This window comes from Myotis daubentonii, chromosome 10 (genome assembly GCF_963259705.1).
Source record: "Myotis daubentonii chromosome 10, mMyoDau2.1, whole genome shotgun sequence".
Classification (NCBI taxonomy): Eukaryota; Metazoa; Chordata; class Mammalia; order Chiroptera; family Vespertilionidae; genus Myotis; species Myotis daubentonii.
In genome coordinates, this window is record NC_081849.1 from 48,443,370 (window position 1) to 48,471,336 (window position 27,967).

A 27,967-nucleotide genomic window follows, 5' to 3' on the forward strand; every position below is an offset into this window, starting at 1 on the left:
CATTTAAGCTTAATTTTTCAATTTAATTCTACCATGTTTTAACCACACTCTAAAATTTGCATTACTGGGTTTTTGCATGGATATATTTGAACTTAACCACAGATTTCTACTTTTTTAGTTAATTTCTTATTACATTTCAAATCTTCCATATGAAGCCATATCAACTAAAAAAAAAAAAAACACCTGAAAACTTACGTACTTACAAAAACAAAATGTTGGAATTAATAAACATAAAAGGAAAATTATTTGTTATGACACATACAAAAAGTAGAACCATGTTTAATTAAATGTTTATTTAAAAGTATAATAAGGTAGACAAAGCTATAATCAAGGATAAAATACAAAAATTTTCTTAAAACAATATAATGTAAAATTCAGGGCTAAAATTTTTGAAAACTTCATCAAATTACATGAAAGGAAAATATTAAAATCAGCTCGAGAAGATATAAAAAGCTTGAATAAATGAAAAGTCATAAATAAAACAAAAAAGTTAACAAAGAACAACCCCTATAAGAGTGATAGGCTCAGACAGTTTAACCTGTAAGCTATTAAAACTCTCCAAAAACTAACCAAATCTTATAAAATATTTTAAAATGCCAGAATATAGAAAAGATAGACTATTTTAAAACAGACTGTATTTCATGGGGAAATCTTCAAGATTGGAGACCCAGGGGGGTGTTGAGGATAACACTACCAAAATTTGACAGCATCAGGAAGAGAAAAACAACAGATTTTAGGCCAATTTCTTTAAAATTTATCAAGTTAGTTCAGCACTATATTAAAAGTTTTAATGTTCAAATAAGGTTTATTTTTTAGAATGTATAGATAAGCCCATATTGATACATCTGTTAGATCATTTATTTATTTTTTTGTAATTCACCCTTTTAGTAGTTCATTTATTCTAAGTGGTGAGAAGCAGATATAGAATTAAATTATTATTCACCTGCTATGATTTGTAATGAATGTACTTGCTATATACAAGTAGTTAAGTCCCGGCTTTGCCTGGCTGAGGAGTATCTCTGGCTCCAGCATTAGCAAACAATATGAATCCCATGTAAGCCATCTTCCTTTGAAGGACCAGTTGATTTGGACAAGTCACTGAAAAAATTACCCTTCTGACAGCACAGAGAAGTGAAGCAGAGGTGCAGATGATTGCTGCTAGTGCTTCCTGTTCCATAAAAGCTTAAGTAGGGAACATGGACAGAGAGCAGGCTTCTCCCTGAGTCTAAGGTTGAATGTCCAGATCTGTCATTTGCAACTGAAGAAGCCTCTCAGTTCCCACTGATCTTAAACTATCCAAGTGAAACTAACAAACTCTACTATCATAGATTGGTACTAGGACTTCCACAAGTCTTGAAGGTAGGATCTGGGGTGGGTGGGGGGGGGGGGGATCATATGATTTGATAAAATAAAGAAGATAGAAATATGACCCTACTGTATTCTTTGTGTTCCTGATAAATTTTTCACTTTACAGATGATAATTCTATGGGAAGTGTATATGTTATATAAATCCAATTAATGGGGTGGGATTATTTTTAACTTAAAAAAAACAGTTTTTAAAATCTAGTTGAAGAATAAATGTACCCAAATAGTGAAGAAATTACTTTTAAAGAAAAATAAAGCACTGTGATTTCATTATAAAAATCAATACAATTCCTTAGAAAAGAAAGGCCAGAAATAACCAGTTGTTTTTGTTTGTTTGTTTGTTTTTTAAAGAAGATCCCTGGCTTTAGTAGTTAAATGTTTAATACATTTTAGGACTATTGATTTAATAATTTAGAAATAGCCTGATTTTAAAGGTAATTATGTCCTTGAAGCATAATAACACTGAACCTTGAGATTAGGCTAGCCTTGATTACTAGTTTTAAGAAATGACATTTGCATACAAAAGTTTGATTTAGAAAATAATATCTACCACATTTTATTTTAGGCAGGAATATTTGTTAAAAAGTTATAAATAGCTTTGTTTTGTTCACTTAAATTGTAGACTATATTTGAAACAAAAGTTTCTTTTTAGCAGGTAATAATTAAACTGATGATATTCCATCATTCAACTAGCTGCAATATATTCAAGAAATAGAAAAAGACTGAGAGACTTCTCCCCCGGACTCCTTAGTAGTCTGCCAGTGAGAGGTCCTTGTTACCATCCCCTCACTGCCTCCAGGCCCACGGAGCCCTAAGAGTCTCAGTTATGCGTGAGTGCATCTCCATTCACATTGGCCAGGCTGGTGTCCAGGTTGGCAGTGCCTGCTGGGAGCTCTACTGCCTGGAACATGGCATCCAGCCTGATGGCCATATGCCAAGTGACAAGATGATTGGGACGGGAGATAACTCCTTCAACACCTTCTTCAGTGAGACAGGCGCTGGCAAGCATGTGCCTAGGGCAGTGTTTGTAGACCTGGAGCCCACAGTTATTGATGAAGTTCGTTCTGGTACCTACCACCAGCTCTTCCACCCTGAGCAGCTCATCACAGGCAAGGAAGATGCTGCCAATAACTATGCCCGTGGACACTACACCATTGGCAGGGAGATCATCGACCTCGTCCTGGACCGAATTCGGAAAGTAGCCGACCAGTGCACAGGTCTTCAGGGCTTCTTGGTCTTCCACAGCTTTGGTGGGGGAACTGGTTCTGGGTTCACCTCCCTGCTGATAAAACATCTCTCTGCCGATTATGGCAAGAAGTCCAAGCTGCAGTTCTCCATTTACCCAGCCCCCCAGGTCTCCACAGCTGTGGTTGAGCCCTACAACTCCATCTTCACCACCCATGCCACCCTGGAGCACTCTGACTGTGTTTTCATGGTTGACAACGAGGCTATCTACGACATCTGTCTTAGAAATCTCAATATTGAGCACCCAACCTACACTAACCTTAACCGCCTTATTAGCCAGATTGTGTCCTCCATCACTGCTTCTCTCAGGTTTGATGGAGCCCTGAATGTCGATCTGATTGAATTCCAGACCAACCTGGTGCCCTACCCCCGCATCCACTTCCCTCTGGCTACATATGCCCCTGTCATCTCTGCTGAGAAAGCCTACCATGAACAGCTAACTGTAGCAGAGCTCACCCATGCGTGTTTTGAGCCAGCTAACCAGATGTTGAAATGTAACCCTCGCTATGGTAAATACATGGCTTGCTGCCTATTTTACCGTGGTGACGTGGTCCCCAAAGATATCAATGCTGCCATTGCCAACATCAAGACCAAACGTACCATCCAGTTTGTGGACTGGTGCCCCACTGGCTTCAAAGTTGGCATTAATTACCAGCCTCCCACTGTGGTACCTGGTGGAGACCTGGCCAGAGTACAGCGAGCTGTGTGCATGCTGAGCAACACTACAGCTGTTGCTGAGGCCTGGGCTCGCCTGGACCACAAGTTTGACCTGATGTATGCCAAGCGTGCCTTTGTCCACTGGTACGTGGGTGAGGGCATGGAGGAAGGAGAGTTTTGTGAGGCCCGTGAGGACATGGCTGCCCTTGAGAAGGATTATGAGGAAGTTGGAGCTGATAGTACTGAGGGAGGGGATGAGGATGAAGAGAATTAATCAGTTTGCTGCAATGTTACACTCCATGTCTTGAGACTGTCTTATTTCTGTTGTTCTGTGAAGTCCGTTTTGCTATAACTTGTCAATAAAAGTGATGTTTTATTTAAAAAATAAAAGTAAAAATAAAACACTGAGAATATATTCCTAAAATGTATAGCCAAATTCTCTGTGTGAAAAAAAAAGTATTTTACAAGTAAAAGTTATCAAAAAAGATTAACATGTAACTGAGGAAATAATGTGAAGATTATCCAAAAAACAGGAGTGTGTAGTGGGATCCTACTTTAAAACAGAATGTAGAATATCAACTTATCATGAGAGTTATAGTGCTGTGATTCAGACGAAAAATTTCCAGGAGAGGATGGCTAAGAACAGTGGATAGACCTCTTCAGTACCCAATATCAAAAGAATCGTCTAAGCAAAAGATTAAACTCTGTTTTAGTTTTAGGGGGAACAGCTAGACTCAACTACAAATCTCTAGCAATTTTTGTCTTTGCTAAAGATTCTATTTGCATCGAGTACTAGGTAACATAGGTTAAAAATGCATCCTTGGGTTAAGAAGCGTAGGCTGTGAAGGTAGTGTCAACATGTAATTTTTATTCTGCATGCATTATGAAATACAAATATAAGATAAAAGTAAGTTAAAAGAAAATTTGATCTATGGTTTTTAAAACTTAAAATATTATTTTAACATAATGTTTGGGATTTCAAATTTAGGTAATTTGGATACTTAAATAGTAATCTCTTCACATACCCTCCAAAGACTGCACAGAATAATGAGCTAGAATAAGATTACCCATACTTGCATCTTGGGCAAAACTAAAAGAAAAGAAACACATACATTTCAATTTACATGTAACTGAGGAAATAATGTGAAGACTACCCAAAAAACAGGAGTGTGTAGTGGGATCCTACAATTGGTGAACTAGAATGTTACCCTGAGAAAAAGAGGGTTTTACCCCAACTGCATCGAAGCCTACTGGGGGGAATTGGGATGGAGAAGAGACATGGAAGTTGTAGGACCAGAGGTGGCAGTCATGGGAAGTCATTGTTTAGGGTGGTAGTGATGAAAAGGCAACAAAAAAAAACACATACCTTATGCTAAGGCATAAAACAGTTGTCCTCAAAGTGCGATGCTAGTGTACATCCTAATCATCTGTAGCCATTCTTCCTAATGTACATATTTGAGTACCAACTCAAACCGACTAAATCAAACCTGTGGGCATGGGGCAATAGGAGCTGCAATGTCCCTGGCTCCCCAGATGGTTCTCAGGCACATAATTTGAACAATCAGGTGGTATAACATGCTTTGGAAACTAAACATAATTTAGTGTAACCGAATTGTAGGTTACAGGTGACAGTGAAATGAGACAGATCAATCCAGAGAGGAATGTCATGATCTACTTGTAAGAAGTCTTAAATGACACACTAGGGGCTTAGACAGGAACATGAAGATGCAATAGGAAGCCACTAAAGTGTTTTAAACAGAAAAATAACCATATAAAATTTTTTTTTTCAGAATTATTACCCTGGCATCAATGTGTATGGTTGGATATAGAGCAAACATAGGAAGGAAACTTGGGAGAATAATTTTCCTAAACTAAGGTTAAAATAGCCTTGAATCGATACACTTGGCAGCTAATTGAACTGGTGAATGAAGGGAGAAGAAATAATTTTGGATGAATCTGATTCCCACATTTGCTTGCCTCCATCACTAAGTTTATAACAGAATATATAGACAAATAATATTTTAAAGCTACAACTCTGCACTTTACCTTATATATATCACAAAACCTATATTTTACTAGAAACATGAAACTTGTAAAGACAAGTTCCTGCTACTTGGATGGAGTCCATAGATTCCTAAGAAGCCCAAAGAAGGACTAATAGACATCCGGGTGTTGACTTTTGTGCTACACTCCCTGGGGACATCCCCCTCACTGGGAAGATTGTTAGCTAAAGGTCCACGAGACTGCTAGGGGAGATAGCATCTATTCTTGGAGGTATGTGAGCCAGGCAATCTTGAAGGCTCCATTGCAGAGTCTATGGTTGAACATGTGACAATGTGTGTGCATAAAGGAGGCATGAGTGGTAGTCCAGAGTAATTTTTTTTTTCAATAAAAGACTGTGTTATTTAAAGCTACCTTGTTCCTTTTTTGTCTTTTGGTGAATGAGACATTCCTTTTAATCAAGCTGTCTGCTGCAACCACAATAATGACTTGTCTCCAAGCTGATGGTGGCAAAAAGGCATTTCCCTTGGGTAGCAGAACATCCTACAACAGCTTTATGAAATAATCTTCATTAAAATAAAATGGCAGAGGTTTGGGGTATTAGAATAGTTGTATCAAAAGCATCTCCTTCCTACCCATGCCGAACTGAGAGCTGCGGCGGAGGGCTCTGAGTACAGGGAGATTCTAGGAAGCCGGTGTCAATCAAGCTTCTCTGTGTCACTGGGAACCCCCCAAGTCCCAAAGGCTCTGTATCACTCATCCGACAACCCTAGAGCACACACAAGATCCTTCTGCCATGATCATTTTCAAAAACCACCACAAACAGTCATAATTCAACTAAAATTCCTTTAAAAGCATCTGCTTTTATCTCTAAAAGCACTGCCTCCTCCTCCTCCTCCTCTTTAAAATTTCATTGGTTTGTTAGAGAAGCTGAGCTCTTTGTCCTATCGAGTGTCCAACATTGTGAACTTGGCTGATGGACTTTTTGTGGTTTCTTCGAACTTGCGCCTTTATTCCCAAAAGTCCCCTATAATCGGACAATATGATAGTAAGATCTAGAAGCTTAATTAACTTCAGGTTCAGTTGTTTTTTTGTCTCTTTCTATAGGATTACTTCATGGGAAGGGGTGTGCACTTCATATTACCTCCCGTTAGGTAGCCAGTACTGCCTGTTGGCACACTGTTAGTGATGTTGTTATTATTTATGGGTTCAGAGGCATTCTTCTGATTCCTCCATAATATTGTTCTTCATCAACCGGCCAGCCATGGTTTCCACATTCATGGGTGATTGTTGCCCAGATGCATACTTTCATTGGGGGTATATTATAACACTTTAATACATGTATTATAGATTCTTTTATGAGTGACATTCTTTCATACACTATTTAGTTTCCTTCTGGTACAGCTTTTAAAGGATAAAAAAGAGAGAAGGATAAATGCTTTATTTTTTTTTTCTGTTTATTCATCATTTTTCAATGCAATGAGAATGTCCTAGAAATCTCCAAAAATGACCAACGAAGTGTGTGTGTCCTTATGAACTAATTTTATATTCATATTTAAATACGTCTATGTTGTGGTGGCTGTTTGTTTTGACGCTCAGAGTGTCGCGTTTTAGTTACCCGCCTGTTGTTTGTTTTCCGTGTGTGTGACGTGATTTAGCAGTCCTTGGTAGCTCCCTTGCTTTCTGGAATAGGGTTGCCCAGATTCACCTTACCTGTGATTCTCCGTTCCAGACCTGGGCTCAGCAGGTTCCCCGAGCGCTGGCCCTAGTTCCTTTTAGTGGAAAATGGTACTTAGAGACCACAAGCTGGATAGTAGGTGCATCTACTGCTGCTGGGCTGTCATTCCTTCAAGGACTTTTCAGTGGAAGAGTGGAAAAACATTTTTTGGGGGGGAAAATTTGAATTCATACTAATATTTGTAATTTCCATTTAAAAGTTGATAGTTTTTCCCTTAATTTCTTAATTTTATACTTATATCTTTTTCTCTTAACACTGAAAATTGTGACTTCTAAAGAAATGTAAATACATTTTCTAACAGAAAATATAGTATAGCATAGTATTCTATATACAATAGCTTCAAAATAACAATATCAATATTACTAATAATGATGTTTGCTAAATGCATTTTCAAATTTCTTCAGAATTTACTTGAACCTTACGAGTGTATTCCCCAAAAGATATATAATCACAATACTGGGTTTAAAAGTCACTGAAAAGAATTATATATCCTTTGTGTCATTATACTACTATTTGGTGTTCATTTGGGTTCATTAACTGGTTTGTTTCCAATTTTAGAGGGAATGCCTTTTATTCTTTTTTATTTTAATTTGGGGTTTTAAGTATGTAAAATATTTGCATGTTCTATGATCAAAACTACATAGCTATGTACATTCACATACATTTTGTTCTTGTTGTTAATCCTCACCCAAGGATATTTCTCCATTGATTTTTAGAGAGTGGGAGAAACATCTGTGAGACGGACATGGCTACAAAGAAAGAGAAAAGCATCTGTGAGATGGAGACAGAGATGAAAGTGGAAGATCTCTGTGAGATGGAGACAGAGATGAAAGTGGAAGATCTCTGTGAGATGGAGACAGAGATGAAAGTGGAAGATCTCTGTGAGGTGGAGACAGTGACAAAGAAGGAGGAAACCGTCTGTGAGATCGTCTCTGAGACAATGAAAGTGGAAGATCTCTGTGAGGTGGAGACAGTGACAAAGAAGGAGGAAACCGTCTGTGAGATCGTCTCTGAGACCATGAAAGTGGAAGACCTCTGTGAAGTGGAGACGGTGACAAAGAAGAAGGAAGACATCTGTGAGATCGTCTCTGAGACCATGAAAGTGGAAGACCTCTGTGAAGTGGAGACAGTGACAAAGAAAGAGGAAGACATCTCTGAGATGGATGCAGCCATGCCCTGCTCATCCACATTCGACTGTGCCTCCGGATCAGGGCCGTCGCTGAATCTGCCTCCCAAGGTACGTGCCCTTGACTGGAATCTAACCTGGGACTCTTCAGTCCATGGGGCAATGCTCAGTCCATTGAGCCAAACCAGCCAGGGCTATTCACATACATTTTATCTCCTTATCTATCTAATCCTGTTTCCTCCCTCCCCCAGAGGCAACCACTTTTATTATCTTTATATCTTCTGTGGTTTGTGTGTGTTTATACATATTGTTCTCAACCCTGTTTTTCTTAATGTATTCTGAGGATCAAATGATATCTATATAGATATTTTGCTCATTTCTCATCCATCATTTCTTCAACCAATCCCCTGTTTTATAAGCATCTGGTTTGTTTCCAGTTTTCAGTTATCCCCAAAAATGCATTAATGAATGTCCTCAGGCAGATACCATTTTATATTTTTATCACAATACCTTTAGGATAGATTGTGTTGTTGTTGTTAATCCTTACTTGAGGATATTTTTTCCTTTTTTTTTTTAAGAGAGAGAGTGGAGGGAGGGATGTGAGAGATAGAAAGGAAGAGAGAAATATGGATGTGAGACAGACACATTGATTGGTTGCCTCCTGCAAGGGCCCTGACTAGAGTCAGGGATCAACCTGCAACCCAGATACGTTGTGTCCTTGACCAGGATCTAACCCAGGGGTGGGCAAACTTTTTGACTCGAGGGCCACAATGGGTTCTTAAACTGGACTGGAGGGCCAGAACAAAAGCATGGATGGAGTGTTTGTGTGAACTAATATAAATTCAAAGTAAACATCATTACATAAAAGGGTATGGTCTTTTTTTTTTTAGTTTTATTCATTTCAAACGGGCCGGATCCGGCCCGCGGGCCGTAGTTTGCCCACGGCTGACTAACCTGTGACCCTTCAGTGCAAAGGCCAATGCTCTGACCACTCAGAACACTGTCCAAGGCTGGAATTGATTTTTAAAAGGATTGCTTAAACAAAGGGCAAATGCACTTATAATTTTGCTACATCAAGTGCATACTTTTAAACATATTAATATTGCCAAGAAAATGTAGGAACTAAAAAAATCTATTTATTATTGAGAAAGAGAAAACTGTTTAACTGGAATGATCAGATTTATCAAGAATAATTTATTAGTGGGAATTTAAATTATTAAATTCATGCATAGTCTCTGGTGTAATGTAAATAAATGCCTTGAACAGTCAAACAATTTTAACTTCAGTGGTCTCCAATTCATTAAGTCTTAGGAAATAATGTAATAACAGGAAAACTATTAAAAGCCACCTATCAATATGTATACACAAACACAAACCTGCAAGTGGGGATGGATGGATAGATGGATGCATAGATAGATAAAGGGAGACAAAGAGAGAATTTTTTCCCTTGAGAATATTTCTGATTTTAATAAATTTACAAGCTCTTTAATTCGGTCAAAAATTTATTTTATTATTTTGTAAATGATACCACAGAAATGGAAGTAAGTTAGCAGTGTCTAAATAATAGCACTTGTAATACTTCTTAAGCTATAGGTAAATATGCAAGTTTGTCACCTGGGACCTAAAATATAATCCAACTTTTAAATGTAAAAGAAAATGTATTTACTGGTCCTTCTTATGTTCATATGTATTAAAAGAACATGATTATGTTGTCTTTGTTTTTCAGTCGCAGTCAGCGTCTAATATCAAAAAAGCAACCTCCAAAACTGGGTGAGTCATATTTGCTTTCTTATGCAGAACAAGACTTCAACCTCATAAAAAATAGTTATATGGTAAATATAAAAATAACAGTTTCACATTTGAGTAGCAGCTAGTTATGTATAAAAATGGGCAAAGTTTTTAAACAGTAACTTTGATCAATAAAAACTGGTAAATAAATCACTAATTATTCATTTACTCATGTTACCATATTATTCTTCAGATATAAGGCAATAATTGCATTCATCAGATGACATTAAAAAAACAACAGTTAATATCACTTCTTCTGAAGTTTCAGTCTTCTATCAGGAAAGAAAAACCTTGGCGTCTTCTTACTTATTTTCTTCCTCAAGGCTAAAGTCAACAACAACAAAAAAAATCAACATCACATCGGGCTGTAGGACCACTATAAACCGCCATTTCCAATATGTTTACAAACCGACCTCATCTTATTTTTAGTGATTACAAAGTCAGTAGTACTGTCCACTCAGTTAATAGCATTATAACTTTAAAACACAGTCTTAGCTAGCCAGAATAAGCATTTTCACAAAACCGGTCAGTACTAACGTGCCATTTATGTAGACGTAGTCTGGAAATGGCAATATGCTATTAGTAAAATAGATACATAAAATATAATTTTGCTTATGAATTATTTATAAAGTTGGTTTAAAAACTGAGTAAGAAAAATTCACTACCTTTCATGCAAACACGTTTGCAGTCCTTCATGCTAACAAAGTTATTGTCATTCCCTCCACAGCCAGTATAGGTGAAGGCCTGGCAGGCATTGTGTCTTGGATTAAAATGATAGCGAGTCACGTTAGCAGAGCATAGTCCCTCATCTCTTGGACTGTAGCAATATGACGGACCTTTATGCAAAAGACAATACAATTAGAAATACAGTGATACCGGAATTAATAAGCTGTGGTGGTTACTAAAGTCACTGGAGAAAATATAATCCCATGGAAGCTTCATGCTGAATCCAAGATACCATTTTAAATCATTTAAAAAGTGTGCCTCAAAATTCAAGAAAGCTTTTTACATGGTGTATTTTGTTAATTCTAACTTTTGATAAACTGAACAGAATTTCTTCTGAAGCTATGTCCTTATATCATTTGATTATGTAAAGAAATGAAAGCCCAAAAACAGATATGATCAGGTAAAAATGGGATGCATATCAAATGATAATATATGACATGTTTTGTAAACTTTCTCGTGTTGGTAGTTTTATTTTCAATGTGTTTATCAGTACTCCTTCCATTATTAATCATGAATACATGTATCTAATTCCCAGGTAGCCACTAAAACATTTACATTTACACAGACAATTTAAGAAAACATCAGCAACAACCATCTCCTCATTAATTCAAGAGTTTGTATATTCAACACAGTATTATAACTATAGAGATTTATCAAAGTCTCTGCCAACGCAAATTTCCTGTGGTTGAATTTATTTATCAACATGTATGTATCTCTGTTGTGCTTCAGGAAAATGCCTGTATTGTCTCTCTCTACAAATATTAAATGCTGCCAGAGTAACCCATTATTTAAGGGACTGTGTGTGGGCGTAGGGGACTGTAGATAAGAAATGGGGAGGAGAGAAAAGAGGGATAGAGATCTCTTTATGCTCCACAATTTGCAATTTCTAAAGGATACAGAAATGTAACCAAAAACTTTAGAAAGAAACTTTCAAGTTTCACCATCTTAAATCTGTATACATTCTACTATTTTGTGCATACAATTGAGTCCATGCAAACCTGAGGTCATGGCATGCATTAATGAATACTTACTGTAATTTTATGTGTAAATCAAAGAGATGAGAAATAGTTTTAAAGAAACAATGCAGAGGAGGAAGCACAAACTTGAATCATGGCTTTGTTGCTTTGCAGGCCTGAGAATGTGGCAAGTTATTAACTTCTCCCAGCTTGTACTCTTATAGGTAAAATGGCAATAATAATAATACTCCCTCAGAGGGCAATAGTGTGAAGACTGATATTATATATGAAATTGCCACAACGCAAACCATGTGAATTTCACATTGAATTGAGTTTTTCACCCTAAAGTCTTTAATAAAGAAATGAAATAGAAACACCATAGAAATCTTATTTACGTTTCCTTGGTACACAGAAGTCCCTGCAAGTAGCTTCATCCGGGAACTGGTTCCCACTTCGGTGGCACCCCCCAGACGTGAATTTTTCACATGTCATGGAACTCAGATTGAAGAAGTAGTCTCCTCGGGACTCCCCGCAATGCCCCTCACTGGCTTCCAAACGGCAGATTTTGGGAACTTCTAAGGGAAGGACAAAAAGCAGTTCAAAAATTAGTCTTCTCAGTATGACTTTCCAAATTTTACTCTATTTTCAGAAACAACTGGGTGGGGGAATGACATCATATTTAGTGCTGGGAGAGTAAATCCCCCAAAGGCTGTCCATTCTAGGAAGCAGCTATTTCGCTTTTTTGTTTTTTTAACCGAAGTGTCTGCAGACCTGACTGAGCTGTGATCTTCCCAATTCAATAGGAAGACCGTTCTCTCAGAGAACACACGAAGTTAAATAAGTTATCCACAGGAATAGGCACTTCCCCTGACTCCATCCATTGAACGGAAAAGCCCCATGTTCTGTTAACAGGCCTTCACAGGAAGAATAAACATAATCAAAATAGGAAACAGTATCTTGAACCTCCACTATATCCTTTTGTGCTCACACAGACATGTTTGGCTATGAGGAGACAAAAGCAAGGTTATCCTTAGCTAAATCACAGTTAAATAATAGAACCCACTAAATGTATTTCAGATCGATGGGTAATTGACAGGAGGAAATGGTGTTCTCAAGGAGGCGTAGAAACTATAGGCGTAGAATTAATGACAAATCCAGAAAAGCACGCAGGCTGCACCTCATACATTGCACCCTGGCATTATTTTGCCCTAAGGTGGCATCTTGCCCTGAGTCTGCGCAGGCACGGAATTATGATCCATGCCAATGAGGAGACAGACAGCGCGTCGCAAACTTGTGATGACTTCAAAGCAGCGAGCCCCGCTCCGTCTCGGGGAGCGTTCAGGCTCACCCTCAGACAATGGGACCTGGAGAGCTCGCTGCTCCTGCGGGCTGTGCATGCCGCCACTTACTCTCTATCCTCCAGCAAGCTTCCTCGCAGGCCTCCCGGGTTTCGAAGTTGTTGGCGTTGCCCTCGCAGCCCCCGTACATGAACTGGCGGCAGCTCTGAGTGTACCTGCTGTAGTAAAAACTGGGGATCCGGGCGCGGCAGGGCCCCACCTCCGGGGGCAGGAGGCAGATCTCCGCGTTGTTTCCTACGGGAGGGACAGAGAGCCCGGGAGAGGGAAGATCAGCCACTTTCCCCGGGAGGAGAGGTTTCCCCGGGCGCAGAGGGCCTCTGCAGAGAGAGAAAGTACAAACTGGGGCGGCTGGCACCTGGGCAAAGTAGGGGAGCGAGCCGGTGGGGGGCACCCTTGCCACGGCAGCTGGGCCCGGAGGAAGCCAGAGGGATGAGGGGGTCCTGGATGGGGCGATACCTAGGGGATCCTGAGCAGCCGTTCCCATGAGGAGCAGGGGCAGAAGCCACAGCCCGAGGGTCCAAAGAGGGTCCATGGTGTCCAGGTTCGGAGCCCGCGGGAGGAGGATCCCCAGAGTGCCCGGCAGGAGGAGGGCGCGCAGCGTGCGGCTCGGAGGCCTGTGTGCCGGGCGGTGGGTGTGGGCTTTATGTAGGGGTGAGTGTCCTCCTGACCCCGGACGGACGGGGCGGGGCGTGCCTGTGGGGAGCCCGGCGGGGAGGCTGATTCACGCCCGCAGGCGGTGATCCTGGCACTGGAGGGTGTGTGCTGGGAGAGGAATTCCCCGCCAAGTTGAACCTGTCTCCCCAACTTTCTCTGGCGTCCAGCGGGAGTGACCACATGGGGCATTCTGTGTCAGTGATGGGAAATGGACAACGTAGAGGGAAGTAATTAATCAGGTTCCAGCTTGTAGCCTCGCCCCGAAGACTGAATCTATCCTTTGAAAGCATGAAGTCCACGTATTTCAAAGGCAGGGAGAAAGTGTGAAATTCAGGGGGCCGAGGCTCATGATAATATACCCTTTCATTAGATTAGAAATTTAAGTATATGTGTATTTACATTTATACGGGTATACATACAGACACTTTTCAATCGAGGTCCACATTACATTTAATAAAAGGCTCATCATATATTTTAAGTGTAGTTTCAAGAATTTTTCATAACTGTGTATACCTTTGTAATCACTACTCTAATCAAGAATTAGAACATTCCCAGCACCCCGGAAAATTCAGGCATACCGTTTTCCAGACAATCCTTCCATCCTCAGGCCAGAGGCAGCCACTCTTCTGATCACCGTAGAGTGGTATTGCCTGTTCTTGAGTCTCATGCAAATAAAACCATAAAGCAAGTACTATTTTGTACTTCATTTGCTCCGCTGCTTTTTTATTTTTATTTTTGTGTGTTTTTTTTGAGACACATCCATTTGCTGTGTAGTTTGGTTCCTTTTAAATGCTGAGGAGCCTTCCAATTAGTGAATATTCCACAAATATCCTGTTATTGGACATTTGTGTTGTTTCTAGTTTGGGATCATTATGCGTAAAGCTGCTTAGTGTGTACATACAACTTGTATTACTCTTGGGTAAAGTATTTAGAAATATTAGAAACTGCCAAATCGTTTTCCAAAAATGATAAGACCATTTTACACCCCCATCAAGCACGTGTAAGAGTTGTAGCTATGTTTTTTTGATCAGGACAGATCAGTCCCTTCTCACACAGTGTCAGTACATGTGTTAAAGTTCATTACTATTCCTTTGGCATATTGGCCTGAGTCTAACTTTGTTTTAATCCTCACCCAAGGATATTGGGGAGAGAGAGAGAGAGAGAGAGAGAGAGAGAGAGAGAGAGAGAGAGAGAGAGAGAGAGAACATGTTTGCCTCCTATACGCACCCTGAACAGAGATCGGACTGCAACCTTTTTGGTGTAGGGGGTTTTGTTTCAACCAACTGAGCCACCAGACTGGGGGAGTCTAACTTTTTATTTATACAAAACAAATGATCTACTCTGGTATTTTACATGAAATATTAAAGATATTTTGGAGGCTATTTTAAAGAGTTCTCTTGATGAATGTGACTTCCCTTCCTCCTCCTTTTCTTCTTGTTCCATTCAATATTCTCAATTCCTGGCTTCTCCTGAGGATATGGAAGCAAATTTACAGGATTTCACATCCAAATTTCTGAGAATCCGTATGCTCACAGTAGTTAATAGTCTGGCTGTTTTGCACATCATAGCCTCTTGTGCTAGTTTTCAGTTATTCTGACATCATGGCATAGAATCATATTCCTAAGGAAAACCAGCCTGGCTGGAAATACTCAATGTCCTTTATGCTGTCAGTTACCAGATATTTATGGTTAAGAATGACAGAAATACAAGGATAGATGTTTAACAACAGCTTTCCAGGAAGAAGAATGGCTCTGGCTTGCATAGTTTATTGATTTCCATCTTGCAAATGCCCCCACTATGACCAATTTCAACCCTCAGTTTGTCAGAGCCAGTGTAAGCTGGCTCTTAGCACACCAATGAATGAGACAGCCAGCTGGTTTTAGAAAGACACATTCATAAGAGAATCAGATTAGACCCTCCCAGTACCTCCCAACTATTACCAGGGGAGGGAAATTCTTACCAAACATTTCATCGGGATCATGTTCAGGAGAAAAGTTAATTCCACTTCAGATTTACCTATTTCCATTCTTCTGAATATGATTAAATGTATCTTCCAAATGGACTACAATTAATTGGACTGATTTGGAGTCAAACTTGTCATTCAGCATTGACTATTGTCCCTTCTGTTGTTTGTTCTCCGCTGCTGGCATGTTTTGATCATTTTTTGCTTCATATAAAAAGAGGAATCTTTTGAATTAGGACATAATATTTTGGGAAATTGCATGATGTGTCAAAGAAGACCTGGATTTTTATCCCTTGCTCCTTTGGACCAGTTATATAAACTCTCTAAGGCTCAGTTTCCTTATTTGTAAAATGGATAGAATAACTGTGCCTTAGGGGTGTGTTTTGAGGATTAAAGGGAAAGTGCCTAGAGTAGATGCTCTGAGACACGTGCTTCAGCTCCTCACACACAGGTGCAGAATCCACCCCATCCTCTCATGGCCCAGTTCCTATTGTGCCTTGGCATCAACCACATCCAGGCAATAGAGCCATAGGAACCGTTCTTGTAGGACTGAAATCTGTGACTTGGCTCATATCAGCTCCTCTCTTTGGCTGAGGTCAGAGACCACCTCTCTGCCTAGAAGGAATCACACAATCAGAACTCACTCTGTGATGGTCTCTTCTGGAGAAAGGAGTTTCAGGGTCTCTCAGCCAGAGCAGAGTACTCAGTCTACTCAGGCCTGCTGTGTAAACACATGGAGGGGAAAGGGAAGGGACGGGAAGAGGCCAAATCCAGGCTTTTCACCATCCCTCTGTGGTGCAGAGTCTGTGTCTGAAACCTATGTCCAGAGATATTCCAGAAATGTTAGTTTCCTTCCCTTGTTCTATGCCAAATAGGGTGCATCTTTAACACCTCTGTGAGTACAGAACAAGGACAGGGAAGAAGGAGCATTGAACAAGCAGGGTCGTTAGAAATTTGAGATCATCAAGCCAGGTTATCAGAAAGGAAATAGGTCCTCTTATTGTGAATCACTTGAGTACTTTCATGTCCATGAAAAAAAAATAAAGTCTTCCAATGTAAAGGAGAATCTAAACTTCCTGGAACTACTTTAAATTGCTGAATTTATCCATGTGACCACCACAATCAGCCTCCACAGGGATGTCATTGTACTTCTATCCCCTTAAACCAGTGTCTAAGCCAAAGGTTACGACATAGCTGAGGAGAGCAATTCCTTTACCCAAAGTCAACAGGAAATGCAAAGCTGGAGGGGACTGGGAAGAACAGTCACCCAGACTGATTTGTCATTGCAATACCAAGTGACAGCTTGGGTGACTGCAGCTAAACACAGAGGCTCAAAGTAATTTGGAGTTCTGCAAAATAAGGCCTGGAGTTCTTACAATTAGAATGCCAAACGGAACTATAAATAAGGTCTGTTCCAGTATTTCCATTTTACAGAGTTACAAAATTACTCCTAGAATTCCCAAGTCTTTGGCTTGATGTTCTATCCTCTGAGAACCTCCCAGGCTTGGGAGATAACGATGAATTCAAGAAAAGGATTGAGGCACATGATCTTCCTCTCTGTCAGACACCTTAGAGAGGTTGGCACGTCTAGCCCATGTGTGAAGGAAGAGAATTCATTGAGCCAGTGATTTGGGATCCATATTATAAAAAATAGTTACTTAAGGAATTGCACTGGTAACTCATTAAAAAAAGTTCTTGCTGCCTGTTAGTTTAAGCCCTGACAAAATAAAGCCTGAAGTGAGTCCAGCTGGCACCAACGAAGAGTTTACACATCTGCTAAGAAATCCAGTTAATCTCTTCTAAGAGATTAGGGGTCAGGAGGATTTTGTTAAAGTTTAGGCGACCGCTTCACCAGTGAGGCATTTTTCTAGCAAGTTGGGCGTGTAGGAAATGTTTATCCAGTATGCCCTCTGTCTGACTCAGAGCACATATGTGAGTGTTATTATATAAATTGGTGCCATGTGAAAGGAGGAGACATTCCCTATGCTTAATTTTATTAGGCTCATTCTCTCTAGAAAGAACGAGATCCTGGAGTGTATAATGTGTCTCCTACCATGGTCATCCTTTCATTCACCTATTTAAAAAAGAAGCAAATAGCAAATTAAATATTTTAAAAGTGCCAAACTTTGTGCTAGGTATTTGGAGTGAATAACTACATTAGGATCTCATAACATAATAGGGTGGACTGATGAACATGATATAACCTAGTGTTCTTAGCACACCATTAAAAATATGGGTCAGGTCCTATGGGACCACAGAAGAGGAAATAAATGAAATTAAGCAAGAGCTTGATTCGAAATAAAAGCCCACCTACACAAACATATCTAACATCCCATCTTCAATACTTATGGGACACAGAGACTCATTCCTTCATCAGCTCGTTGCTTTGGTTGGTTCTTTCAGGAGCTGTGGTTCTAGCAAAGCATTGTCTTCTACAGGAGGGCAGAATCTCTGAAACCCCTGTCTCTTCTTGCTACGTGTGTGCTTCCTCAAATGTCATGCTTACTTAGGGTGCTGGCCATCTTTTCTCTCGCCCAGATTATTGTATATTTAACTATGTAGGACATCCAGAAGGTTGGGCTACATTTTGGACTATTTAATCCAAGACCTTTCCTGCACAGTGCAACCTCACCACCCACCCAGAATTCTAGCCTGGGTTACCAGTCCCCAGGAGATTGGCATGACACGAATGGAGAAAGGCAGAGAAATGTTCTGTTCCCCTAATTCCTGTATACCCTGGGGGACCTCTACAGCAGTAACTATAATGATGGATATAATGTTTTTTGAGAGTTTGCATTCTACTTTGTATTTGTTAGTTCATTAAATCCCCTGGAGTAACCACTTAAGGAAGATCTGTAGTCTCCCCACTCTCCTAAAAAGGAAGCTGACGTTCTAGATTGATATGGGACTTGGCCAAAGCTATGCAGCTAGCACAGTCCATCGGAATCAGGATTCCCTGGGCTCACTCTGCACACATCTTTTTTGTCTACATTAGTGAGGACCAAATTCAAGTTTATCATATACAACATATTCTCATAACCCTAGTTCAGTTCCTGGACAGCTCTATCTCAGAAATCTTTCTCACTCAAACATAACGTTTATCATTGAGAACAAATAGGTAGCTACAATTTAAATATGTTGTTATAAAGCTCTAAGAGAGACATCTGCCAAAGTTAATAATCAGATTAGAGGATTGAGAGAGTTAAGTACTAAAGTCTTTATTTTCAGGGTTATATTTAGCAGAAAGTAATGGACCTTGACCTTTCCAAGTATAAAGCCACCCTTTCTTGTAAAAATACTCTCATTTTTTTATACTCTATCCCAAATCCCATGGTAGTTATACATTACTTACTAAGGAGGCCTAAGCCCGCCAAATGTTCATTTCTTATAGCTTCATGTGGAAAAGCTTTGTATCTTAAATCACATGAGAGGGTCAACCCTGCCTTTTGGAAGAGGCAGTCGCTGCAGTTTGAAAGGGGCATACATATCCTAGGACTCTCACTATTTTTTTCCCTTATTGACTTTTAGTGGGGAGGAGGGGAAGTAGAGTTGAACTGAAAGGTCTGCATTAGTAGAGAGTTGAGTACACTATTTTATTTTTCTTCTTATCCCCTATCACAATCTGATACAAGGTAGGTTTTATTCTTTTATCTTGTTCATGGTTTTGTTTTCCTCATTATAATGTAAGTTCTAAGTTTTTTCCTCTGCTTTACCCTTAATCATCTATATTGAATAGTGTCTAGCACATAATAGTACTATAAGAAATAAGGAAATTTATACCCACATGATTACAAGTTTATTATACATGACACAGTTGACTTGTATCTGAAAAAATGTGTCAAGGTGAATGTTTGTAACTCAAAATACTTAAAGTATACTGGCAACATTTCTATTTCAAAGAATCTATGATTGCTCTCTGTATAAAACAAAGGATTTCAAAAACTAATTTTAGTAATTTTCCCATAATATAGCCCTTAAAAATTAAATATTTGTCCAGTTTTCTTCAAAATGTGCTAATCTATAAAGTATAAAAAAGAAAGCAGGTAGTCTTTGAACTTCACACTAGCCTGTTTTAGTTATAAAATAAATTAGCAAGAAACCTAATGGAAACTCTTAAAGATGCTGGTGAGACACTTAGGCTACCAACATCCCTTCACCCACATCCACAAAAACCAGTGGAAAACCATAAACTACCTAAAATATTTTCAAAAGTCCCTCTAGGGGGCAATATTGCCCCCATTGAGAACCACTGTTTCAAGGATAGGGTAGGACTGTGAGATATGTCCTTCCCCTCCTCTTTTATTTGTACTTAGCTCTTCTAAGGGTAGGATGGAGGAAGATGTAAAAGGCAAATGCCTTCTATTTAATGGGGGTATGTTTCTCCTCTGGGTTAGCTTAGCTACTACCTTAGCTTGTTGATCTATATGTTTTCAGTCTTCTCCTTATATTCTGATAAAGATGGGGTTAGGATGCTTGGTAAGAGGGCCAGCAATCTGATCTAGCCCCACTTAGGACTTCCATGGAGAAGTAGCCCTACCTGAAAGCATAGAATATAAGCAGCCCAGGCAGCAGCGTAGGAATGGGAAAGGGTGAGTAGTAAACTCTCCTTGTTGCTCTATGTAATTGTGGAGTATAAAAAGACAAGTCTCTTTATGCTAGTTGAAAAAGGGTAACTGAGAGAAGTGTGCTGGAGTAGAAAACACATCAGGCCAGAATACAAATACCTAAGTAATAGCGCCAGCTCTATTGCCACCCATTGTATGATTTTTGGATATTTTAATATTTTGGATATTTTAATTCTCTAGACAACCTTTGACTCATCAACCAAAATTGGATAGAGATTAAATTAGAGGATGTTATATCTGTAATTCTTTAAACCCTTGAACTTAACACAACTCTGAGCAGTTGGGCTCTCCTTATAGACAGTATATACTACTTTTATTCGTGTGTCTGGGTGTCCTTGAGAAAGGTAAGAGTTTTGCTCCTCACTCTTTAAATTTACAGAACAATAGGCAGTAGTAAGTACATAAAAGTTATGAAAGATATGTGTGCTCTTGTAAAGGCCCTTATTATCCAGTGTCTTAGATTTCTTAGAAGCAGAGCCAAGATGGACCCTTGTCCAAGTGATTCATGGAGGGTGAGTGCTCAGGAGAAACATCTGAAAGAAGGAGGAAAGCAGGATGAAGCAGTAACAGTTAGGCAGATGTGGGGCTTCAGATGTCTAGCTTCATCCTGAACCCATGGGTCTCGGTTACACCAAGATTCTCCAGCCCAGAGTCAGGTGGTCTGGGCTATGAGAACCTCACTTCAGCCAGCCGTTTACGACCGGTCACCTACAGGGGCCAGTAGTATCCCAGGCATCACCCTTTGAAGTGGTTCCCATAAGCCAAGGACAAACCTATGCAGAAGGTTTTCCCTTGGCGGTCAAAACCCACAGCTGTTGGAAAGATGATGAATACCCACTCCGGAAAGGAGAATCTGGGTAGGGCACCAAGAGTATCTACTAGACCTGGTATTAAAGGAGCCACATCATGTCCTCATGCCATCCTTTAAGAGCACTTATAATGCCACCTATCAGTAAGTGACAAGAAAGACAGCACAGTCTGAATAAAAATAGGGTCACAGAGACGAAAGAGAAAAAAGTGGAGATTATAAGCATGATGTCATTGGCTCTAATGAAATATCTTCCAGGCAATTTCATATAGATACCACCAAGCTACTGTGCCATCTTTCCCATGGCCCACAGATATAATGAAGGAGAAGAGATTACCGAGAGTGCAAAAGGAAGAGTCTAGTCTTTTATGATGATATCGACAGACCAAACTCACTAGGCCCCCTATATCTTGCCACATTTGCTCATCATTGCTGTCTAAATCTTTGAGACGGTTACATACAAATTCCAAGTATTCTAATGCTTTGAAGTAATGTGCTCATTATTTTTCAGTAACCAAGTTGTTTGTTCACTTTATTTCCATTTTATCGGTGCCTATTTCAATCCCATACTTATAAAGAATTTGCAATGACACTTTTTTATGGTTCTCTGTTAATACCAGATTAAATACTCTAGTGATTTAAGGGATTAATGGGGAGTCCTCAAAATGACCTTAAACAAACTTAAACGGCATAAATTATATAGTGGAGGGCTTTGGAGCTGGAGATGAGGGTAGGAAATCCAAATTTTGACACTGTGGGGGGGGGGAAGAAAAAAATCAAGGAAAAGAAGGGGGATCTTTGGGTATTTAAGATTACCTACTGACTACACTGACCTCCCCTCACAAACCTACTAGCAGGTGTTTAGAGTCTAGTGCTTGGTTTAATCATATTAGTGAAGATTATAAAGAAGCTTTAAAATCCCAAGACTGGTGTTCAGTGCTAGGATTGTTTGGAGAGCATTCGTGAGAAATTGATTATCAAACACACAGAGAAAGAGACAGTTCACTCAGCAAGTTAAGAGCTGAGGGAAGGGTTGGCTAACATTGACTTGAAGCAAGTTCCACAATCCAGGTGTATGAACTAACTTTCTACCTTTTAGCAAGAAAAGGTTGCCAGCAGTCAATATGGAAGAAATGGCAGAAAAGGAGAGACTGAGGAAGGAAGTTGCGCAGCTCCGCAGAGAAGCGGCACTGGAAAGAATGAAGGTAAATTGTTTTCTTTTGAATTATATTTTCACCTGGAGATACTGTAGGATTGGCCAGATTAGAAACCACTGAAAGAGTACAGAATTTGCTACCCCCAAATATGCCTCTTTGGTATAAGGATTACTTTAGTCTGATTATTGTTGAGAAACAGCAGACACAGGAGAAGCTCTGAAAACGTAGCAGAAGTTGCCCTTTGGTAAGAGATTTTGACATTTATAAGGGAAATCTCCATGTGTGAGGGTATCTCCTCTCTGTACCTGGAAGAGGAGGGTGACTAAATCTCTATAAACTATTATTAAGGGCGGTAAGGACTTCAATCTGTACAATCTTATCCTAGTTTGCTGTGCTTTGCCTGGGAACCTCTCATAAAAGGTCCTCAGTCCCACCCTCCCACCCATCTTTTATCTTCAGATGGAGGTGGTATATAAGGAGCTGCCTTGGGCCATTTTGGGGAATTACTCAGTTTTCCTGAGTATCCCCATGTATACAGAAGGTATACATGTTATTAAACTTCTGTTTGGTTTTTTCCTATTAATCTGCTTTTTTAAAAATTTATTACAAGGGCTTCTGAGCCAAGAACCTAGAAAGTTAGGAGGAAAATTATTTTTCTGGCCCCACACCATTCACTGAAGAGGTTCAATGGAGTTAAAAATAAATTGTGCAGGTAAAAATTTATCAGAGATTAAGAAAATGAATAATCACAATAATATCTTGATTTAGGTTTAAATCAAAGAATTGGCAAACTATTTTCCATGATCCAAATCCAGATGTTGCCTCTTTTTGCATGACCACTAAGTTAAAAATGCTTTTACATTTTTAGAGTTGTTAAAGAAAAGAAAAGAACAGAAACGAATATGAGACAATGACCATATTTTGGCTAAGCAATAAAATAAAGTAATGCATATTGGCCTTTTGTTTTTATCTTTCTAAATTGAGAAGCTTCTCTTTATTTGATGCAAATCTTTGATATTGTGCAAATACTCTTAACCAAGAAGTCATCGCCTCTAGTACTCTCATAGCCAGTAATGAATGAGTACATTCTATTCCTTGTTTAGAAGCATAAATTAGTTCAAGCACAAGAACTCATAGTTCCTCCCAAAAACATCTGACAAGTCTTAGAAATGGTTATCAAGAATTCTCTGCCATTAAAGGAGAATAAATGGCAAAGGCATAAAAGTTCCCATGGAGTTTAGAAAATGTAGATATGTATTTTTAGATTTGCTCATTTTAGGAAAGTTAGTATAAACAAAAGCTCCTTCACAAGTGTAGTGATAAAAGTATATTTTTATATATTTTTTTAAAACTCATTTTATCAGGCCAAAGTGAAAAAAGGAATGTAAACTGTGCTCAATACTCTTACTCCCAATAAAAATAAGAATTTTGGCTTTTTTGATGTTTACAAATATCTCACACTTCCCTTTTGCCCTTCCTATCGAGGCAAAATGTATTTTGCTAGAAAGATAAAATTAAATCTATACACAGCAGAAAAGCTTGGAGCATAACCAAAAAGTTCAAATCGTTACCTTTATAATTTCAGGAATATAAAATAAAATTTTGGAGGAAAGGAGAGTTATTTTTTTCTTCTTTACTTAAAACATCCAAAAGGTGTTTATTATTTATATATTCAGGATTGTGGTTTTGTAGGCAATTTGGCTGTCTTCATGTTTATTATTCACTTGTGGCAAGTTCACCTAGGAATTTTTACTCGTAGTAAACAGTGCATACATCACCATCTGTCGGGTTTTGAGTTCCTTTTTCTGTTCTTTAACATCTTCTTACTCTTAGAAGTCAAACTAATTTAATCTGAGACTGCCGAACACACACACACACACACACACACACACACACACACACACACTCACACCACGGAACCTCCAGGTCCTGAACCCAACACCCTGACAGAGGATGACATAGTGTCATTACAGGATGGCTAAGTGGATGGGCTCTGGAGCCATATCTCTGGTTCAGATTCTGACTCCATGACTTACTCCCTGTGTAACACTCGCCTAAGTTATCTAACTTACCTGTGCCTCTGTTTCTTCTTCTGTAAAATGGGCATAGTGACAATATCTAATGCAGAGGGCAATTGGGAGGAATAAGTGGGATAATATATACAAAATTCTGAGTGCAATGCCTAGAATATGGCAAGTACTTTCTACCATTATTATTTTTTTAGTTGCTATTAATATCTATGAACCAGACTGGTCCATAATATACCTCGACCTATTTTGTTGTCAGGGTGCAGTATGGTCAGCCAGCCAACTCTGCATCCAGTTCCTAAAGCTGGGAGATTTGCAATGATTATAAGTCAGTGCAATAGGCAGACTAAAGATAATCTTTGGAGTGATGGCTAAAAATAGCTACCATTTTACTGAGCATCTTCGTATGCCAGGCACTTAATGCAGCTACTGTTGCTCTTGCTATTTCATAGAGGAAGTAACTTAACTTGAACTAAGATACATAGTTGGTCAGAGGGCAGAGCCAAAATTCAAACCTGGAGTGGCCTGAATCCATTGTGAATGCTTTCCACATACCATGGAACCCTGTATTAAGCCATATGCACTAATAAGAAGCCTTGCTGAAATAATTTTAAACACATACATTCACATAGAGACCCTAGCCAGACGCTGTCAAAGTCCTGCATTAGGACAGCAACTTAAACCTCTGTTCCTGACTTCTGGTTGGAGCCAATGGGCTGGTGTTAGGAGGAGAGGAAAAGAAAAGTGAATTTAAATCTCAGTTTTGAATTTTTGAGGAAAAAACCAAAGTGAACCTAAATGACTGTATATTTCAAAAGTGTTTACAAACTTCACGTTTCATTCTATGAAGGAGCCACATAACTGATGCCTTGCCCCAGTTAGAAATGATTTGTTCTGCAATGTAAATAATGAGTTTGCAGAGTTGTAATCTTACGACTAATGTTGCTTGGAATCTGTGTCCAAAATTGGCATAAAGATTTTATTTAAAAAAACAAAAACAAAATTGGTTACATAACTTATGAAATGACCACTTAATGGACTGCCAAAAATGAAGTTTTTTGTGTTATTGTCTTGAATGATATATTAAGTGAAAACAAAGCAAGTTGAAAGTTAAACAAATGAATACCTTGTTCCCATATGTACCTGTCAATGTACACACACACACACACACACACACACACACACACACACTTATATTATATATGTATAAAACATTGCCTCTCCCTAAAAGATATGTTAAATGGTACATTAGCAGGCTCTGGCTGTGTCCGTTAAGGTCCTAAAGCCTGTTTCTTCATAAGGGTGCAGAGGAATGAGGAGCAAGTTTATAAATGAAACAGCTTATTCAGTTCAGCGAATATTTATTTACTGAGCACCAACTAAATGTAGGCTCTGCTCTACATGCCTGGGATCCATGTGAACAAATCAGCCGAAGGTGCCCAATCCTTTGGAGTTCACCTTCAGGTACATTGTCATGATCAATCACTGTAGATAGGATTAAAATGAAATTATCTGCGTATACTTCTGAGATTCCAGCAGGGTTGATAAGCCTGGAATTTAACAATTATTCATTCCCTCCCACTTTTACAGGTCACATTTTTGGAATGAGGAAAAATATTTCATTAATATTCCCTCTGGTGACATTCTTGACTTGTGTTGCCAGCTGTGTTCTGATCTCTGTGTCTGCTGGGAGCCCTTAGCTGGAGTGTGGCCAGCTGTTTATTCTCTGCCAGGAGATATCCAGGAGGGGAGGGAAGGGGAGGGGAGGGGAGGGAGCGGCTATTTCCGCTTCTCTTCTAAAAAGTACCTAAGTGTGGACAGAAAGCAGAATCCCATTAGAAAGATAGAACACACAGAAATTAGTATTGTAAATACATTCCTGGATTCTGCAGTTTTGTATGTTAAACCAAATGAGTCATCTCTCTCTGCTTTCCTTTAAGGTGTCCCAATGTTGTGAAGATCTGCGGGAGTACGTCCTACAAAATGCTGCCAATGATCCACTGCTGAAGGGTGTCCCAGATGACAAAAACCCCTACAAGGAGATCAAGGGAGGCTGCGTGATTTCATAAAGAAATAAAAATAAAAATCCCTGGAATATCTTGAGCTTTCATGACAACATTCATTTTTCATCCTATGTCATAGTATCATTAAGCATGTGAACGAATTTTAAAATTCATTAGTATAAATCTTTAATGAAAATTGGCATGTGATAATGTTAAGTCTATGTTTTAATATGTTTATTTAGCACAGGGTCTAACGCATAATTGACAATAATGTTGACTGACCCCTTTCTTTAACAGTAACTACTGTGATCTATGAATGAGTCTGTATTATGTTGGTTGCCAGCATTTAGTTACTGTTTTATGTTTCTTCACTTCCTTTTCAACACTCATAATATTCCATCTGGAAATTTCATGGTTAGACGTATATATTTTTTCAACCTTTCTCTTGCTTACTGAATTAGGAAGTCTATTCTTTTGATTCATAAGACTGATCTTTGCAGAATGTGTGCTGTGAAGATTTTGGATGTTGATGGTTTGTTTTCTGTTTCTCTTTATCTTTCAACCCAAAGCGAGCAGTGATGGTTTTAACATTAACCTCTTCCTCCATTCTTACCAGTTCTAGTTGTCATCAATGATGTGACTTTCCCCTGGAATGCCAACTGGATCGAGGGTTCAGTGTATGGTCACAGGGCACAGCAGGTGTAACCAGCACCAGAATGAGGAGGATGAGAAGCCAGACAGCTCGGGCTCTGGCACTCAACTGCCTAACTGACTTTGGATAAATGACTTAAGCTCTCTGAGTCTCAGTTTCTTCTACTGTAGAATAAGGAAAGAAATGGTGCTATCCCCTTTGTCCTGGGGATTAACTGTGATACTAGGGTGACTATAGCACTTAGCATTTTGCCTGGCATAGAGTAAGACCCACTAGGTGTTAGTTTATTACTGGGAAAGGAACTGGACTACATGCATAGCATCCCCATGATAACTCTCACCAGTCCCATCGATAGAAGGCAAGACGATAGAAAAGTAGCTATCCGCATCCTCCTGCTAGTCGATTTCCTCCTAGCTTCACCTTGAGTCTGCCTACGCCTGACCTCACTACCTTTGCGCTGCTAACGCCTCTGCTTCTGTAACAAGTGGCGAGTATTAATAGATAACTAGATGACTATTTTTGCTGCGAGTATTTCCTTGTTGCGCTCTTACATTTACAGTGCTATTTTTGTAATAGATTAGAAATGCTAATTATTCTTTTAAAAAGATAAGAATTAGCTATTATTTTTTCTGAAAGAGATCTATTATTGTATGAATATTTAAAATCGCTAGAGCAAAGATGAATATATGGAAGAAAGCCTTATAAATGTCCTCTATTATTATTAGCCCTACACACTTCCTGTTGTCAACACACTTAAATATTAAGTAATCCCTCACATGACTCCCCATCTTCCATCTTCTCGAGTTTAGTCCTACGAATCCCTCCACCTGAAATATTCCTCTGCTCCATCTCATTTCAGCCATTTGAAATCCTATTTTTCTTCTGACACTTAATAAAAATTATCTCCTCTGTCCCTCACTCTATTCCAAGAGTAATGTGTATTGTGTATCTCTTAAGTGATTTTACATTATTGTGCTTTCTCTTCTTATAGCTTGTATAGCTGTCTTAATTTCAATAACATATTGTAAATTTCCCAAGCCGGAAGTTCCATTCATCTGTGTAACTGCAAAATCAACTAATAAAGTCTCTAAAATTTAATTGACTTAAGTGTTTAATTT

The 27,967-nt window shown here is 39.1% G+C and overlaps 3 protein-coding genes across 3 annotated transcripts; 2 read left to right on the forward strand and 1 right to left on the reverse strand.

Moving 5' to 3' along the window:
- The first annotated feature begins 2,191 nt into the window (after window positions 1-2,191).
- Window positions 2,192-3,547, forward strand: LOC132242946 (tubulin alpha-1C chain-like). Its single transcript, XM_059712326.1, has one exon. The coding sequence runs from the start codon at window positions 2,192-2,194 to the stop codon at window positions 3,539-3,541; it is 1,350 nt and encodes a 449-aa protein (XP_059568309.1). The 3' UTR covers window positions 3,542-3,547.
- A 6,069-nt stretch (window positions 3,548-9,616) lies between these two features.
- Window positions 9,617-13,597, reverse strand: TFPI2 (tissue factor pathway inhibitor 2). The gene is made up of 5 exons (XM_059712327.1): window positions 13,417-13,597; window positions 13,012-13,194; window positions 11,998-12,177; window positions 10,586-10,756; window positions 9,617-10,244 (listed from the first exon to the last, which is right to left on the reverse strand). The coding sequence occupies exons 1-5, from the start codon at window positions 13,490-13,492 to the stop codon at window positions 10,168-10,170; spliced, it is 687 nt and encodes a 228-aa protein (XP_059568310.1). The 5' UTR covers window positions 13,493-13,597; the 3' UTR covers window positions 9,617-10,167.
- Window positions 13,598-22,092: 8,495 nt separating this feature from the next.
- Window positions 22,093-27,947, forward strand: LOC132242948 (guanine nucleotide-binding protein G(T) subunit gamma-T1-like; the record flags this gene model as incomplete). The annotated part of the gene is made up of 2 exons (XM_059712328.1): window positions 22,093-22,215; window positions 26,135-27,947. Coding segments are annotated over 2 exons (252 nt in total), but the record flags the coding sequence as incomplete, so codon positions are not given.
- Window positions 27,948-27,967: the final 20 nt, after the last annotated feature.

Bases quoted from the DNA above. Each gene is read 5' to 3' on its own strand.
- LOC132242946 (XM_059712326.1), top strand. From the start codon at position 2,192: ATGCGTGAGTGCATCTCCATTCACATTGGCCAGGCTGGTGTCCAGGTT.
- TFPI2 (XM_059712327.1), bottom strand. From the start codon at position 13,492: ATGGACCCTCTTTGGACCCTCGGGCTGTGGCTTCTGCCCCTGCTCCTC. The intron at 10,757-11,997 runs GTAAATAAGATT...TTTTGCATAAAG, and splicing joins CTTCTGTGTACCAAGGAAAC to GTCCGTCATATTGCTACAGT. The intron at 10,245-10,585 runs GTAGTGAATTTT...TGTTGACTTTAG, and splicing joins CAAACGTGTTTGCATGAAAG to CCTTGAGGAAGAAAATAAGT.